Source organism: Mustelus asterias, chromosome 2, assembly GCF_964213995.1.
Source record: "Mustelus asterias chromosome 2, sMusAst1.hap1.1, whole genome shotgun sequence".
Taxonomy (NCBI): Eukaryota; Metazoa; Chordata; class Chondrichthyes; order Carcharhiniformes; family Triakidae; genus Mustelus; species Mustelus asterias.
Genome location: NC_135802.1, coordinates 155,082,461 through 155,101,436, shown reverse-complemented (window position 1 = coordinate 155,101,436; position 18,976 = coordinate 155,082,461). Strand labels below are relative to the sequence as shown.

The window sequence follows — 18,976 nt, the reverse complement described above, 5'->3', positions numbered from 1 at the left end:
AAAAAAACCTTTTGTAGATCTTTTCTATAAGTGCACTTGAATCTGGTGAAATGGTGCAACGACAATCTCTCCCTCAATGTCAGTAAAACGAAGGAGCAGTCATCAACTTCAGGAAACGTAATGGAGGACATGCCCCTGTTTAGTGAAGTGGAGACTTTTTTTTCCCCATTCACGGGACATGGGAGTCACTGGCTGCCCAGCATTTATTGCCCATCCCTAGTAGTCCGAGGGCAGTTGAGAGCATTGCTGTGGCTCTGGAGTCACATGTAGGCCATACCAGGTAACGACGGCAGATTTCCTTCCCTAAAGGACATTAGTGAACCAGATGGTTTTTTCCTGACAATCGACAATAGTTTCATGGTCATCAGTAAATTCTTAATTCTAGATACTTTTTATTGAATTCAAATTCCATGGTCGAGAGTTTCAAGTTCCCAGGTGTTCAGATCACTGATCCTGGTCCTTCCACACCGATGCTGTAGTTAAGAAAGCCAACCAACACCTCTACTTTCTCAGATGGCCCAGGAAATTCGACACGTCCACTACGAGTCTCACCAATTTTTACAGATGTACCATAGAAAGCATCCTATCCAGATGTGTCACAGCTTGATATGGCTGCTGCTCTGATCAAGATCACAAGAAACTATAAAGGGTTGTGAACGCAGCCCAGTCCATCACTCAAATCAGCCTCCTATCCATTGACTCCCCACTGCCTTGGCAAAACAGCCAGCATAAACAAGGAAGCCATGCACCCCAGACATACTCTCTTCCACCTTCTTCCGCCAGGAAAAAGATACAAAAGTCTAAAGACTCAAGAACAGCTTCTTCCCTGCTGCCAGACTTTTGAATGGACCTATCATATATTAAGCTGGTCTTTCTCTGTTGCACCTTATCCTTTCCTTCTTCCCCATGTAGAATAGAATCCCTAGAGACAGCACGGTGGCTAACATTGCTACCTTATAGCACCAGGGACCTGGGTTTAATTCCAACCTTAGGTCACTGTGTGGAGTTTGCACGTTCTCCCAGTGTCTGAATGGGTTTCCTTCAAGTGCTCCAATTTCCTCCCAAACTCTAAAGATGTGCAGGTTAGGTTGATTGGCCATGCTAAATTGCCCCTTAGGTGTCCCAAGATGTGTAAATTAGGGGGATTAGCAGGGTAAATACTTGGAGTTATGAGGAACAGTTCTGAGTGGGATTGCCCCTTAGTGTTGGGGGATTACGTGGGGTTACAAGGATAGGACCTGGATGGGAATGTTTTCGGTGCAGACTCAATGGGCTGAATGGCTTCCTTCTGCACTGTAGAGGTTCTATGATTCAGTGCAAAAGGAGCCATTTGGCCCATTGAGCCTGCACGGACAACAATCCCTCCCAGGTCCTATCCCTGTAACCCCATGTATTTACCCTGCTAGTCCCCCTGACACTAAGGGGCAAATTGGCATGGCCAATCCACCTAACCTGCGCATATTTGGAGTACTGTTTTGTGCTCCAAGAATGGTATATTTTGTCTGTTTAGCGTGCAAGAAACAATATTTTTCACTATATTCCAATACAAAAGACAATAATAAAATCAATGAATCTTGTTTGACTCGCGTGAATTCATGTTTCCACATCAAATTAGCATCCCAAAACACTTCAGTCATATATAGACAAAAGTGGACACTGAGACGAAGGAGATATGAAGACGAATCACCCAAATTTTGATGAGAATGGTGGATTTTAAGGAACTTAAAGCGATGGAAGTGGAGAAGCAGAAGGATGTAGGGAGAAAATTTTAGATCATGGGGCATAGGCACCTGAAGAAGTCTGTCAAAAATGCAATGAGGGGCATGAGGGATGCACAAGAGGATAGAGTCAGTGGAGAGGGGCTGGAGCGCATTACAGAGATAGTGAAGGGCAAGGCCATGAAGGTATGTAAACACAGAATGGAGACACTTGAGGATTAGAAGCCAATAAAGTTAGCAAGTTCACAAGTTATGGGCATAAACACTTGCCAAGCAGGCAGCCGCTATTTCTAGGGCCACTTCCGAAAGAACTCTGGAATCTAGATCAGCAGTCCAAAGATGTGCGGGTTAGGTTGATTGGCCAGGTTAAAAATTGCCCCTTAGAGTCCTGGGATGCGTAGGTTAGAGGGATTAGCAGGTAAATATTTGGGGGTAGGGCCTGGGTGGGATTGTGGTCGGTGCAGACTCGATGGGCCGAATGGCCTCCTTCTGCACTGTAGGGTTTCTATGATTTCTATGAGGTCCTGGGGATTTATCAGTCTTTAATCCCATCAATTTCCCCAACACCATTTCCCTATTAATACGGATTTCCTTCAGTTCCTACCTCTCACTAAACCACTATTCCTGAACATTTCTAGTAAATCTTTCTAATGTAAAGACATTCAAAACTGGAAAACACTAATTCTGGTCTAACCAAATCAGTGGTGGCACAGGTACAGGATTACCATTTTGCTTTTGATCTAAGACTTCATTACATTTGCTTTGACCAACCCCACAAACACCATCAAATCGTCATTCCACTTGTAATAAATTTGTGCATCTGAACCCATTAAGCTCTTTATTTGAACACTCTGGGTGAGATTTTACCGAAAAAAATTCTAAGTGCCAAACGAGCGCGAAAACAGAAAAATTGCAGACCTCTATTTTGGGCAAGTTGCATGTGGAGCCTCTGGAAGACTGATACTGCTTTGCTGATTCTTTTGTGGACACATCATCTGCTTGGAGATGTTGCTTCCTAAGTAGGGGAAAGAGGTTAATGTCCTCAGTGTTCTGATGGCGATAGGAGGCAAGGCCTTGTTACCATCTGGTCACCGTTGTCTTGGTCTTCTTGCAGTTGATGCATATACCAACCTTGGTGCCACTACTCTCAAGATTTGTGGTTGAATTTTAGAGCGCATGTGATTCTTTGGCCAGCAAGGCAATGACATCTGTGAAATCCAGGTCTATAAACCATGGTATTGCCATGGGGTGCTAAAGTCTGCACCCACCATCGCCTTCACAAAAAAACACAATAAACAAAAGGAAAAAGAATAGCCTTGCTGTACTCCTGTGATGTTGAAGGTAACCCTGGTGCCCATGCTGGTTTAGACACAATAACTGGAGTCACAGTACAAGGTTTTGAAGATGTTAACGTACCATCACTGGGTGTCTTACTGTCTTGTGATGTATTCGTGACTGTCAATGATAGTATAAGCCTTCATGAAATCAATGAAGTTGATAACAAGTGGCTTCTGATACTCTAGGCTCTGCTCCATGGTGTTCCTGGGCATTAAGATCTGCTCACAGCATGATTTTCCACTCCAGAAACCTGCCTCTTCTTCACAAAGGGTATTATCTACTTCTGCTTTCGAGCACTGTGCTGAAGACCTTACCAGATGTTGAGAGCAGTGTTATACCTCTCCAGCTGGTTCAGTTGCTGAGGTTCCTGTTCTTTTGCAGATTGATTATTGCTCACTTCCAGTCTTCCAGGATGTCCTCCACAGTCCAGACCTTGTTGTGACAGTGTTTTTGCTAGGTTTCAATAGCTCTGCTGGTAACTCAGTGATCCCAGATGCGTTGTTCTTCAGGCTTTTGATGGCTCTTTGGACTTCTGATCTGGCAACTTCTCCCGTGCTGCCATTCAGCTGGTATGGTGGCATTATTGAACTCCTGAATGTGGTGCTGGTTGAGGAGCACCCAAAATTATCCCACCCATATCACTCAGTCAACAGCATCCTTGCCCTTTAATTGATGCTGTGGCGCTTTTTCTGGTACCAGTTTTCCATATGATCTTGTAGTGTTGCAATTTGCTTCTTCAGGTGCCACCTTGCCTTCGAACTTGATTCATCCTTGTTCATCTCTCCTGCAGCTTCTCTTCATGGTTTTATCCAGTCTTCTGTATTTTTCATTATCATCTTGCCTTTGCTCAATGTTCTTTTCCTGGTTCCTTTTGTGCTTTGTCAGCTTTCTTTCATCCATCAAATTGGGTCAGTGATCCATTGTTCTTTCACCTCTCCTCCACCTGATTGTGACTTCTGCATTCTGCTAATCCCTCTGTTTCTCAATGTTAACAGACTTTTGAATCTGTTCTCGGGGCCAGCTGGAAATGGTCTGATGTGCTTGTCCATCAGTTTCTCCATTGTAACCTTATGGCTGTTGCTTTCTTCAGCTTCAGGTGGATCTTTCCTAGCACAAGGTGGTGGTCTGATCCTATTAAAGCACCATCATGTCTAGATATCTTGTAGGGATGTCCTCCATCTTCTACTGATGCATATATAGTCAATTTTGTTCAGGGTGTTACCATCTGAAGATTTCCATGTCTTTTTGTGGATGGCCTTGTGTTTGAGAAGGTATTCCCAATGCAGAGGCCACTGCTGTTGTAGAAGGCAAACTGATGCTCACCATTTCCATTGAGCATACTTGCTGACTAATGAAGCCTGAATTGGTGGCTACTGGCTATTGAATTATTGACAAAATCAATTTTTTAAAAACCATGCCTAATCCATTATTTTCCCTAAAAAGTACCAAGACAAAATGATGAACAAAGTTTTTCTTTTTTAAAAAAAAAAATCAGGGAATCCAACACATTTGAGAATTACAGAATTAATACAACACTCTTGGTATGTTAGCTCATTTATCTCTACATTTTATGCTACAAACCTCATAACCAATTTTAATTTTAAGAGTTAGATAAAATATCTTGCTGCAAATTAGTTCTATTTACCCTTTCATCTCTTTTTAGAGATTCATTTTATAAATTCTTTTAGCAGTGTTTTCAAAAAATGTTAATGCAACATAAAAACGTACATTTAGATCATTTCCTATTCTTGTTATTTACTTATGCCATTCTTTTAATAATGTAGAAAGATAAAATTACAATAAATTTGTTAGACAAGATATAGATTAGATCACAAACGATTACAATTGAAAAATTTAACACAACCTTGCAAAACGCTTATTTTTTATTATGAACAGAAATTATATACTAGGTCACCTAGAGAAGAAATAAAACAGAAACTCCTGAAACGTTAACTTTAATTTCCTTCCACAGATGCTGCCAGACCTGAAGTTATCGCCAGTATTTTCTCTCCTTGGTTTAGATTTCCAACCTCCATTTACATTTGAAGCCAGAGAAAAAACATTGATAAGAGTTTCACTTTCTGCCTTTCACTGTAGGAAGAGGTAGTAGAGAATTTGGATAGAATTTTAAAAAGCGTATACACAGAGTGTGCACTTAAAAGTTGGCAACACTCAATGCATCCTAGGAGATGGCAGAGGTTCTTACCACAATCTTCTAAAATGAAGTGCTGTCAGAAGACTGTAGGTTTCAAATGCTAAGGCACCCCTGCTCAAAGATAGAGGGAAAACCCAGCAACTAGCGGCCAGACCAAGGGGGGAAACTTTCAGAGACAATATTCCAAGGTAAAATTGTCACTTATAATGGGACAGCCAGCAGGGATAAGAAGGAAAATCATATTTAATGGACTTCATTGAGTTTTTCAATGAAATGGAGGGTTGATAAAGATGGCATGGGTGACATGTGTATGGACTTTCAGAAGGTGTTCGATCATATAAATCATATAAATTATCAAAATTGAAACCCATGTGATTAAAAGGGGTAGTGGTAGTATGAATATAAAGATGGCTACAGGACAGAAAGCGTATTCGGTTTTCTAGACTAGAGGACTGCACGTAGGGATAAGCATTAGGCATGCTGATTTTGATGCATATCCAGATCCTAGACATTAATATACAACACAATTTCAAGTTTTGCGTAACCTGCAAAACTCATGTACAGTGCACATCAGATTTCAGAAGGACTTCAGCCTTCAGAAGACTGGTGAAATGGGCAGACACATGACAAATGAAGTTTATTGCAAAGAAAAAAATGTGAAGCAACATTTTGGTAGGAAGATTAAGGGAAGGAAATATAAATTAAATTGTATGATTTTCAAGAGGTTATAGAAACAGATACCTCGGTGTGCATACACAAATCTTAACTTGCCATGCCACCTTTAAAGGCAGCTGTTTATAAAGCATACAAAGATCCTTGGTTTTACAAAGATGCAGAGTACAAAAACAAGAAGGTTATGCTAAACCTTCATAAAATACTGGCTAGACTTCAACTGGTGTAGAGTTACCAAATCTGAGGACCACAATTTAGGAAGGATCATAGAATAGAATCATACCATCTATCAAGGCCTTGGAGGCAGTACAGAGGAGATTTACTCGAGTAAGACCATGGATGCTGGACTTTATGTGGAGACACTAAAGCAAGCTGTGGTACTTCTGAACAACCTGCAAATTTCTACAATACCTTTAATCTAGTAAAACCTCTTGAGGCACATCACAGGAGTATTATCAAATGCAAGTCACATAGGGAGATGTTAGGTCAGGTTACTTGGTCAAAGAGGTAGGATTTAATGAGTGTCTTAAAGGAAGAGATGGGTAGAAAAAAGTAAAGGTTTAGTGAGGGAATTTCAGAGTCGAGACAGCTTAAGTCATGGCTACCAATGGCACAGTGAATAAAATTGGGACAAACAAAAAGTCAAGAATTGGAGGAGAATAGAAATCATGGAAAGATTTAGGGCTGAAGGAGGTTACAGAGATAGGGAGGAGGTAAGATTATAGGAAGATGTAAAAACAATAAGTATGTTAAAATCAAGGGTGTGCTGAATTGGGAGGCAAAGGGATGATTAGCAAGCATGGGGATGATGAGTGAACAGGAATTGATGCCAGTTAGGATTTGGGCATCAAAGTTTTGGATGAACTCAGTTTAAGAAAAGGTGCAATATGGAGACCAGTTAGGACAGCACCAAAATTGTTGACTCGGCAATACAACAATGGTCGAGAGTTTCAATAACAGACAAGCCGAGGAAGGGGCAGAGATGGGCGATATTACAAAAGTGGATTGCAAATAGTCTGATTCAGCCTCAGGCAGCGGCAAAGGGAGAGGCTTGGCATCTGTGACCACGGAAAGGAGTTTGTGGCAGGGGCTAAAGCCAATGGCTTAATTCTGCCCAAAACTGGGCTTTGTTAACTGGAATCTAACACCTTGCTTTCAGCTGATATGAATCGAGATGAGAAATTTAAAGGTCTTCAGAAGTAATAGTGTGGAAGCATGCAGAAAATTAATTCCACATGCCTGCATAGATTGCAATGGAACCAGGCGAGGGGAGTCCCTTAGATGACAGAGCAGTGGAGCTGCAAGAGGACAGTGTGCAAAAGCTGCAGACAATAGGGAAGAAACAATCCATCATGATTACAGTCACATAGGGTGTCATTTGTGATTGTGATAAAGGCCATTCGAGCGCTGCGACAGGACAGAAATCTGATTGGAATGGTTCAAACATGAAGTTGCCAGAAAATTGGGCATGAATTTGGAAAGCAACAGGCATTTTGGGGAGGAAAGGAAGGTTTGAAATTGCAAGGACAGGGAAGTCAAGAGTGGGCATTTTTGAAAAATGGGGATAACTGGAGATTTGAAGCGGAAGGGGACACTTCATGAGGTAAGGGATTAGAGCATGTTAAGGATATTAGAGCAGAAAAGCAGTGAAATTTATATGAATCATTAAGAGTTTTGATGAAATAACTGAGGAACTATTTTCAGTGGCAAAGGGGTCAGTGACAAGAATATATGGATTTAAGGTGATTGGCAAGAACTTGAGGGGGAATGAAAATGATTTTTGTTTTGCAAGGCAAGCTGTCATGATCTGGAATCCAGTGCCTGAACAAGGGAGGTAGCATTTTAAACAACATTCAAAGGAAAACTGGGAACATATCTGAAAAGGGAGAAAATTGCAAGGCTATGGGGAAAAGGAACTAATTGGATCGTTGTTTCAAAGAGGTGGCACAGCCATGATGGGCCGACTGTTCTCCTGCTATGATGTATTGTTCCATGACTATGGATCAGACTCATTACAATAAATAATAAAGCTTGAGACACTTACAATATTCTTAGGTAATTGCCTAAATTTGTTCCACTGCATAGCACAATGAATTTATGAAAAAATGTGCCTCTCACTGATTTCTTCCCAGCCACTCTACATGATCTATTTCAAATGAAATTTACAAAAAAAAGTATTTTGTTTTTATAACAATTCCCATTTGGCTTACAATATACCATGGAGGCAAAATTCAAATTCAGCAGGGACACAAAGCTGCCCTGAAGCTACATTTAACCCCCTATGGTTAGTTCTTTTGCACAGCAAATTTATACGCTTCCTCCTCCATCAGGATGCACCTAATGCAATAAGTACATTCACAAAGCTATCATAATTTGCTGGATGTTAAGTTCAGCAGAAGAAACAAGTGATTTTAGGGAAGAAAGCACTGCACACATTTAAATGGAAAAGCAATAAAGTCCATTGTAATTACAAAGTCCTTGATTTGTCCATCAATTCACTATTTTTTTTCATCATTTTAAATAAAACACTAAAATATTCTTTCATGCAACCACCTTTATTTGGATAGGAGAATTCCATTTGCAGACTACAGTATAACTGCAGTAACAGTGCCTATGATAAATTGAAAGTTTCTAAAATAGCCCTTCCTCTCCCAACCTCAGGTAGAATGCTTTGCCAAATATTAACAAGAAAGAAAGACAATGTCAGGTAATGATGCAAGTTTATTCGTTCATGGAATGTGACCATCACTGGCTCAATGAGCATTTACTGCCCATCCCTAATTGTCCTCAAGAGGGTAGTGGCGAGGTGAACTGCTGCAGTCCAAGTGGTGTAGGGAGTTTCAGGTTTTTGGACCTGGGGACAGTGAAGGAACAACAATAGAGTTACAAATCAGGATGGTGTGTGTCTTGGAGGAGGACTTGCAGGTGGTAGAGGTTACAGGTCTGAAGCTGTAGTCAAAGGAGTCTTGGTGAGTTGTTGCAGTGTATCTTGTAGATGGTACACACTGCTGCCACAGTGTCAGCAGTGGAAGATATTAATGTTGAAGGTGGTGAATGGAGTGCCAATCAAGCATCCTAGAGGGTGTTGAGCCTCAGTGTTGTTGGAGCCGCACTCATCCAGGCAAGTAGACTGTATTCCATCACGCTTTGTACCTTATAGATAATGGACAGGCTTTTGGGGAGTCAGGAAGTTAGTTACTTGCTACAGAATTCCCAGCTTCTGATCTGCTGCTGTTTTATTTATTGGCTGGCCCACTTAAGTTTCTGGTCAATGATAACCCCAGAATTTTGCATTCTATTTGCTTCTATTCCATTTGCTATTGCACAGCAACTTCACTGCACTGTGAATGTAAGCTTACTTGTGACACGAATAAATAAAACTTTAAAATCACTCAAGTTGTGAAACAAACGTGTTTCATATTTTCATCATTAATTTAACAGAACAGTCCTCCTCGATCAATGCTTACAGGATACAATTGATTGAACGGCAACAGTTCACCTACGCATAAAAATTAAGCTGACTGATATAGTAAGGCTGCAATTTGAATCAGTATTTTTGTCAAGGGGTTTGTCAAGAGAAAAGGTCACAGCACAGCGAAACTCAGGTGGGGGTGGGGGCAAATATGGTGCAGCAGAATAAAAGCAGTGATCATTGGCTACACAGGGTACGATTTTGTTGGCTCAGTGTTTTGGTGGCTGGCCAAAGAGTAACTTGGCAAAATTCTGATATTAGATTACCTGCCTACACTTTGACATGAGACTTAGACCTAAACAGATAAGGATACAACTGGGTGCCTTTATTGGTGACAATTCATCTCCATTTTATTTTGACCATTTAAATTTGAGTGTAATGAGAGCATGATTTTACAATTCATTTGCCAACGTAAAGCACTTCTTTAAAAAAAAGCAAACTGATTTTTATTGCAGGCTTTGCGCTAACATATAAATGAAGGAATTTGAAAGATTGGAGCTTTGAACGAGAAAAAATAATATATGGGCACCATGTTTTTCAGATCGATGCACTATTTGAACACTTAATACAAACTCCAGTTTAGGCATGTCAGACACGACTGCGTAATTCTTTAAATGGGGGAGGGGTGGGGGCATTGCGGCGTATATATCATCATTGCAGGCTAAATTTAAATCAAGATCCTCAAAAGGTGGAATGGATATTGTGTTAGTTCACTGAGTGCCCTTTTATTTTCAAATACAATTATACCCAAAATGATTGGAGGAGAGGTTTTCACACAGCAGAGCAAATGGTTGACAACACTGATTGGAGTACATATTTTTCCTTAATCTGGTATGCTATTGAAAATAAATGGTGGCGGAAGAAATACCCTTGATATTCACACCTACTTCTTCAATAATATTAGTCTGCAGAGAAAAATAAATTCTATTTTTAAAAAAGCAGACAATTTGCAAGAAGTGTCAGATGAACAGAGTATGAAGATGAAATTTGGGATTGCGGTAATGAACGGTTTGGGATTTGTTCGGATACAGATCAGAAACCTCAAGTACATTAAGCGAGAGCAAAAGACACCTCTTGCTTCATTCAGAACCTGACAGTAACTGCTTGGTTTTCCCTGTAAGCTTAGTGCCTTCCTTAAGCACATGACTCTCAATCAACTTAATCAAAATCCTACTCTGAAACCCCAGGGGAAAAACCAAACAAAAATGTTTCAACTCAGATTAAAAACATATCCCTTGCTAAAATCAATTAGCAGGCATTCTTAGCCTGAGAGCTGTTTTGCAGACAAATTGGCACCACGTAAAATGGAGCTGAATTTTAAACATACCCCTCACAAGAAACCTGATATAAATGCATTTCTTAAAGGCACAGTATTACCACAGGTCGTAAAAAGGAGAAATAACAATAAAAAAATGGAGAAATGATATACACTTATCAAAACAACGATCATTATTGTAAAAGGACATGGGGAGAAACGACAATGAATTTGGAATATTAGAAGGAAGACTGCAGGATCTGAAATGTGTACGTTGATTACAGAAGACAACAGATTATGTTCTTAAATCTGTAGGTTAAGGCCATCCTGGAGAATTTAAGCTGTCATATATATGGCATATATCAGTTCAAAATGCACATGCTTTGACTCAAGAACATTTACTATCATTTTGGTCAAAATTCCTGATCAGGCTAAATACCATGGAATCACAATGATTAAATAAATAAATTATGATTACATTAGCAACTTGTAGCACAGGACAGAATATCTTTTACAAATTATTTTGACAAAAGCAGACAAGATGAAGCTTCTGTCAAATAAAAGAAAAATCAGCTATTTTATTTTGCCACTGCAAGAACAGCAACAGCCAATTCTCACTCCAATCTCCTGGCAATCTGGCTGCAATTTTCATTACTGAGGTATGGTGTAAAATTCAATAAGTTGCTACTACAATTGACGTTCCTTGAATGTCAAATGACCTGGAATGCATTGCATTGCATTTAGGGTGCATGGCATTGAGTATCAAATATTCAAAATGATGAAAGGATTTAGAGCAGGTTTCATCTTTGACATAAATTCATGAAATGTTCAGCACAAATCTTTCATATTGTATCAGAATTCCAGTACATTTCAACCAAAAAAGGCAATCGGGACAGAAACTAGATTAATCGTATTCTAAAGTGTACTTCTATCAGTCATTACAGATTATACCGATGGTACACATGGTGGGACATATATTTTTTAAAAATCAGAGCAAAATTACACAAAGTTTAATCAGGTTGATCTGAGGATCCTTATTTTTAAAAACGTAGAACTTTATTTGTAACAGATGATGCCAAAAGCAATATTGTACTTATAATGCCTAGCTGCCACCATGGCAACTGATGAGAGATTGGGTAAATAAGTTTAGTTTTTTGGGTGGGAATGTACTGGAACAGATTTTATTATTTTGTAGCTTTACAGAATGTAGCCTCAAGGCTTTGAAATAATTGATATTTCATACTGAACTGTTGCAACAATTTTTAAATGATTATTCAGTTTTCAACAAAATTAAAGTATATTAATGCAAACACATTCACACTTACCTTTTCCATTAAATGACAATGTTGAAGCTGTTGCTCCCGTCACTGGCAGTTGCAGCTGGGGTGATAATGGTTGCGTCCTTGGCCTGGTTCCCATTCTGGCTCTCTCTGTTCCAGGGACAAGCAAAGCTCCAAACGGCTTTTCAATAGCCAGGTCTGGTGCTACAGAGTCTGGATTCTGTGGCATTTGCTCAAATCTATCTGATGAGGCATCCTGAAAACCATCAACAACTATCCTATTCTTTAGAGGGCTTCTGGGAACTAGGATTTTGATGCCAGATTTAGTGAGGTCCATTGTCTTCCTACTGGAGAAAGTCTGAGAGCTGGTTTTTCGATATTTCTGGTGACTTGACAAGAACTGGCTGGAACTTTTTGAATCACAATCTTTACCAATTCCAGGTGATCGGGGAGAAGACTTTGATAGAGAGCTGTTGGTCGACCGGGAAATCTGTTTTCGAGCATTGTTTAGAGTGTGTTTGTTTGCTCTGGAAAAAGGTCCATCTTTCTGTTTATCACTGTGCTGCCTGTTAAACTCCAGAATATATTCCTCACAGTTCACCAGATGATGTTCTGGTTCCCATGTGTCATCATCACTGTCATAACCTTTCCACCGGACCAAGTACTCTGTTCGCCCTTTTTTATTTTTCCTCTTGGCCACAATTCTCTCTACCTATTAAATCAGGAAACAAAGGAATCAGTGACACAGAACTCGCTGTGGATTAGGCGCTAAATAATGAGGATTAACTCTACTCTTCCAGTCATAAAGGAGTAATGCAGGTAAATGACGAAGTCTAGAATTGTGTCCAAACTTTATTTAACATTTCCACAAAGTATAATAGGATTATAATCTGTTGAGGAAATGTACCAGCAGTTAAATGCAAAAATCATGCATGGAAAACACAGTAGTTTACAATTATATAGTAGGAGTACGATAAGAGAATATAGTGAGAACTAAATAAAAATACATATAATTTTAGCAGCAGGTAAAGATCACAAGGCTCAAAAAGCTCAACTGTTTTTGATTGATGATAATCATACTCACCCACCTTACGAGGGGAATGGAAACATACAGAACTGGAAAAGACCACTGCTAACTGTATGTCTGACCACCCCGCCCCCTCCTCCCACCCAACCCTCAACCTCCTTGTCCTCTCACCATATTCTTCAAACTTCCTGCTCTAAAAAAAACCAATTGTTTCTCCAACATATTCAAACGACTTTTGTATCAATAACTTTTCCATGTTCTATTATCCTCCATCTAGTTTAACTTATTATCCAATTTTCACTATAAACTCTTGCCCTTAGTGACATGTGGTATTTGTTCCCTTTGCCAGGAGCACCTTTCCCAACCCCTCCATAATTTTGAACAATTGGTACTGTTGCCATTTCTCCTCTTATAAAAGGGATCATGCCTAACTTTCTTAACCTTCCCCAGGACTTAAACTCATTATCCACATTATCCTTCTAATGATTAATGATTATAAACAAACACATTGTGGCCCTTTTGATCAGTACTCAACTTCATAGAATTGTTACAGTGCAAGAGGTGGTCATTCAACATATCGTCTGTGCCAGCTCTACAAATCCCCTTAGCAATTCTTCCCATAACCCTGCACATTCTTCCTTTTCAGATTACAGTCCAATTCCTTTTGAATGCTTTGATTGAATTTGCCTCCACCAGTCTCAGGTAGTGCGTTCCAGATCTTAGCAACTTGATGTGTAAACAAGTTTATTTTCTATCTTTTCTGATTAGTTTAAATCTGTGCCCTCTCGTTCTCGATACTTTCTTGAGTGGGAACAGTTCCTTCCATTTACTCTCATCTAGGATTTTTAATACCTTTCTTCATCAAATCTCTCCTCGGCCTTCTTTTCTCCTCGGATAACAGTCCTAACAACTCTAGAACCATTGTCATGAATCGTATCTGTACACTCTCCAATGCCTTCTCATCTTACTTATCAGCAACCTAGTGCATTGCTAAAAAAAAATTGGAAAACACTGGAAATAATTAGCAGATCATAAGGATTTATTCCAGATTTACCTGTGCTTTCCCCCTAACTGGTCTTTATAGATTTATCCACATTAACCTCAACTTTTCTGATCAGCATACTGCATGATTCACTTAATACAGACTTCCTCTTTTGGCTCCTTGCTCTCAAAGTCAATCCACATTGAACTGCATCCGCTTCACTGAATTACTCAAAAGGATCTAGATGACACTCGTAACATTCAGCCAAAGCCTTTGCTGCAGGATTTGTCCGATCAATAAGGTTCCAAGAATAACAGAATCAAGATGGAATATTATGCAAAAAAGCAATGTGCAATAAACCAAACATACGATTTAATCAACACATAATGAACCGAAATCTTCCGCTGTATTGTTGTGAAGTGCTCGTGGACAAATGCCACTGTTTGCTATATTTCCTACATCCACTGGGAGCTCAACGTGCCAACAAGCTGAGGGGATAAGATCATTAGGGAACGTGATCAGGAGTTGCCTGGAGCAGAGGGAACAAGGTAGGGAGACACGTGGCATAAATTGCAATTGTCACACGATGGGTAGCAGATGAAAACAGGCAGTAGTAAGTTATGAACAAAAACTGAATGCTGGAATTCTGAAATAACAGAAAATGTTTCTAATACTCAGCAGGTCTGGCAGCTCTGAAACATTAGCTCTTTATCTTACCACTGATGCTTCCAATCATCTTTGCTAATAGTCTAAGCTTTTTTCAGCAGTACTCAAAATGATTGGCGTGCCCGAATATTCTCCAGCATTGTTTAAGTTGGTGACAGTGCTAGATTCAAAATCTGCGCAACTGTTGGATCTATAGTCAAGCCATACAAGTTGTAACAACAGAAGCAAGGACACTAGCTGAAATACCAAGGCTGTCATAGTATCATCAATGCTTCTGTTTGATCATTGTTTCTTCAGCCAACCAAGTGCCGAAAATCACCATAATTGTCTTAATTCTAGCTTGGAGCACTGCAATGTAACTACTAAATGCACCATTTTGAACATCCCCAGATGTATGGTGGAATCATCAAGGGAATACTGAAAAAAGCTCAGCAAGTCAGGCAGCAGCTGCGAAGTGAGAAACAAAGTTAACATTTCAGGTCAATAAGCATCTACTACTTTGATCTTTTTTCCAGTCCATGATTAAAATTGTTGTTCTTGCATTTAATTTAAAACAGTCTGCCAGTAATAGAAATTGTACTGTTTGCCATTTTATTTTGAATACTATTTATATGTACTTAACACTACCACCTCTCCCAAGCCCCAGCCTTACCTTCTAATGTTCTAGAATGCTGAGAGACTGGGAAATGTTGGGATTTAGAAACCTTTGGGTTGCCTCGTACATAAATCACAAGAAGTTAATGCGCAGGTACAGCGAGCAATAGGAATGCAAATTGTATGTTAGCCTTTACTACTTTACAAAGCAATTGGAGTATTAAAGCCATTTTGAAATTATATGGGGCCTAGGTCCATTTGCATGGAGCAAAGAAATAGTGGCACTACTGGATTCATTCTACAAGGCTAAAGCAGTGGGAAAGATATAAAGGAACAAACTTGATGAGAAGGACAAACTATAGGGCAGTTATAATTGGGGCAGGGTGGAAGGAGTGAATATCCTTAAATAGACTGGGATGGCAACAGTGTAAAAGGCAGAGAGGGAGAAGAGTTTCTGAAGTGTATTTAGGAGAAATGTTTTGATCAATACGTTTCCAGCCCAACAAGGAAAATGACATTGCTTGACCTGGTCTATGGAATATGGTGGGTCAAGTGGAAGAACTGTCAGGAGAACATTTAGGGGATAATGATCATAGCACACATTACAAATGAGAATCAGAACCAGGGTCAGAGGTAAACAATTAAGTTAGGAATGTCTACTATTTTCTTACTAAAATCTTTCCAAGGTTAAAAAATGTTACCTTTGATAAAATAATTTGAATTCATATAGCGATTTTTAATTTCAGAAAATCCCAATACCTTTATTTCACAACCAGTTAGGTGCTTCTGATGTGCAATCATGTTTGAGATGTAGGAGGATGCATGCATTATTGTGCCACAGACATATTTACTGTTGGGTCTTGGTGACTGCAACTTAAAATCATGTTTAACACCTGTTGTATTGGGAAAGGCAAAACATGCAGCAAACTTTAGCACTTACACAAAAAGTCATGGAAAAAAAGTTTAATATTGAAGCCAGAAACTTAATTTTAATGTTTTTCTTTAAGACATAAATTAACATTAAGCAATAAAATATTGCCATAATATTTGCAAAATGTTAGTAAAATGACAATAAAATCCAACTTTAAATATTTTTTTCCACGAAGACTAAAAAATGGGTTAGCTTTAAAACTATTTAAAACAGAGCTGCAGCAAGCATGAAATTAACAGAAATTAAGTAGTATTCTTCCATATGTCATTCAGAATTTTGGAGTACAAATAAAATTATGAAGCAACTTGGACCAAGACATCATTCGCCCCAGGACTCCTGCGCCACTCTGCCATTGATCAGAAATGCAGCTGCCAATTTGTTTAGAAAAAGTTCCTACAATAATGACCAGATAATCTGTTTTTGTGATGTGATCGAGCGATAAATATCCGAGAGAGAATACACTTGCTCTTCTTTGAAATAGTGTCTCAGGATCTTTAATTCCACCTGAAGGGGCCAACGGGACCTTGGCTGAAATTGGCAACAGCATCGCATTCAGTCAGCACAGAATTGGGATGGGAATCCACAAGGTTCTGATTGAGGTGAGAGGTGTGTTACAGATTGTGCCGGGAAACATGAATGGATGCATCAACGATGAGCTCGATGCTCAACACGGTTTTCCCATTTTTCCACTGCAGGAAGATCTCTATTATTCTGCCCTTTACTGTGAAACAGCAGTATTTAGAAAAATAATTTTAATACGATGCAAGTTTGTACAGAAGGAAAACAAACACCAGCACTTTGAAAAGTTGTCTAAATGCTACCTTGCTATATAAAGCAACTAATATGTACAGTGAATCCACACTTTAAGTCACCCCCTTTAAGTTGTTTAATTTTAAAGTTGTTTTCGGACAATTTAAGACACGAATTCTGCTTTAGAGTAGTTTCGAACAATCGCTTTCCTTGCATCATCCTGTCCGTTTTCATTGCGTGCACCTCGTTGAGCATCATTGCCACCCGTCTTCATTCACTATCACTACCCACTGCCGTCGTGTGTCAATGCCCTTTGTTCAATGTCAGGTCTTGCGGTACAATCTGCACCATTAAGGAGGCTGTTCGTACTGTATTCAAGGCAACACTTGAGATTTTTTAAAATCCTGGAGGCATCCAAAACCAAAGTTGTTTTATTCTCCGCAAGCAAAAACTTGAATTTAAATTTTGGAGTATTAGGAGAGCCTGCTATGGGTGAGACTTGTAAATTACTTTCAAATGTGAGCCAGAAATGCCCAGTAAGTGCTGGTAACATGCCTGCTGCTACAAAGAAGGCAAGAAAAGCCCTCAGTGACAGTGAAACTGGGGATTTTAAAGAGGCTGGTGAGAGTCAGAGAGTTTGAATTTATACGAGATTTATTTTAATGATTTATTTTATTTTGCATTTCAGCTAGGGATGCACGGTGTTGCACATGTATGGTACAGTATTTCAACTTGTACAGTTTTTTTTTCAGACACAATGATGGAATATAATTCAGTTTTATCAATTCCAATGGTAACCCATTATTCAAAGTTGTTTCACTAGAAATTGATTTCTAGGCCTGCAACTACTTTAAAATAATTTCAACACACTATGATCTACAAGTGATGGCAATAGATTAGCAGAGTAGCAATTATGCATTTTTGATCATGCAATATCATAAGGAAATCTGCTTCAGAACTCAAGTACATCAAGCATGTCCCATGCGCCAGACTGCTAAAATAAGTAAACCAACGAACTAATTAGTTTAATACAAAATGTGCTGATCCACAACTCTGTCTAAACAATAGCATCCGAGACTTCCAAAAGCTGTATTTCAGCACTTTTTCATAGACTCCATTATTAGTGAAGGTTTCTTGACCAAATGGATTCATACTTCAAATGGAATTGCACAGACTTTAATTTTCTTTGGTCATACTGTTACAGAAGGAAAATCATTTTGTTGTGTTTATTGGCACTTAAGTTCTAGTTAATGGTGTGGACCAGATTCAAATCCATAACGCAATGAAGTCTGAGCTGTTTGGTTCTTTGATCCTAAATGAAGATTACAATACAAGCAGCTGCTGTTTATTCACTAGATGTGAATGATGCATAGAGACAGCTTTGCTAACATGACTAATATGATAAAGCTTCACATTAGGACAGGAATAGGTTATAAAGCCATTCGAGTCTGTTCTGCCTTTCAATTAGATCAAAACTGATCTGTATTTGTATGTCTTGGTTTCATGATCTTTAATTACTCATGTCTAAAATCTATCAGTCTTCAAGTTTTGACATTTTCAATTGGCCCTTCCAGCCTCAAACAAATTTTTGGCAGAGCTCCAGATTTTCACTGCTGTGTGTGGGGATGTGCTTCCTGAACAGCCTAGCTTTATCTTCTTGACAAGTAACAACTCTTATCCAATGTGCACACCCAGTTCCAATGTCCCTTGTTAAGGAGATCCAAAACTATATCCATTTTGTGAGTGGGAGCCAGGAACTCTCCCGACAACCCTCGGAGGTTTCAGCATGTGCATAGATTGGCAGTAGGCGGCAAGGTGCTGATGTTTTATAGTTATTTGGGTCTAGGAGATGGGCCCAGCACACCTGTGCAAAAGGAAAACAACACAAAAACTGGATCATGTGACCAGGAGCAAAATGCCAAATTGCAGAGACTCCCAGAGAAGGAGACGACACAGGAAGACGTCCCAAAAAGTGAGTCCCAGGCAAGGGAGTGGGAGAGGTCCTAGTTAAAAAGGGAGAAAGGAGTGGAAGATGAAGCACCAAGCAAAAAAAGGGTTGGTGTTGGCAGACTAAGTGACAAAGGCTTGAGGGAAGCCCTGTAGATTGAAGGCGGCAGAAGGTTATCATGACTGTAC

General features: G+C 39.4%; 1 protein-coding gene across 1 annotated transcript in view; it reads right to left on the bottom strand.

Annotated features, from left to right (window-relative positions):
* cdyl (chromodomain protein, Y-like) overlaps positions 1-18,976 on the bottom strand; it is a 152,278-nt gene that overhangs the window by 43,574 nt on the left and 89,728 nt on the right. The window contains exon 2 of the mRNA XM_078199140.1: positions 11,936-12,602. Within this exon, the coding sequence (XP_078055266.1) occupies positions 11,936-12,602 (667 nt within the window). The remainder of the gene's footprint in view (positions 1-11,935; positions 12,603-18,976) is intronic.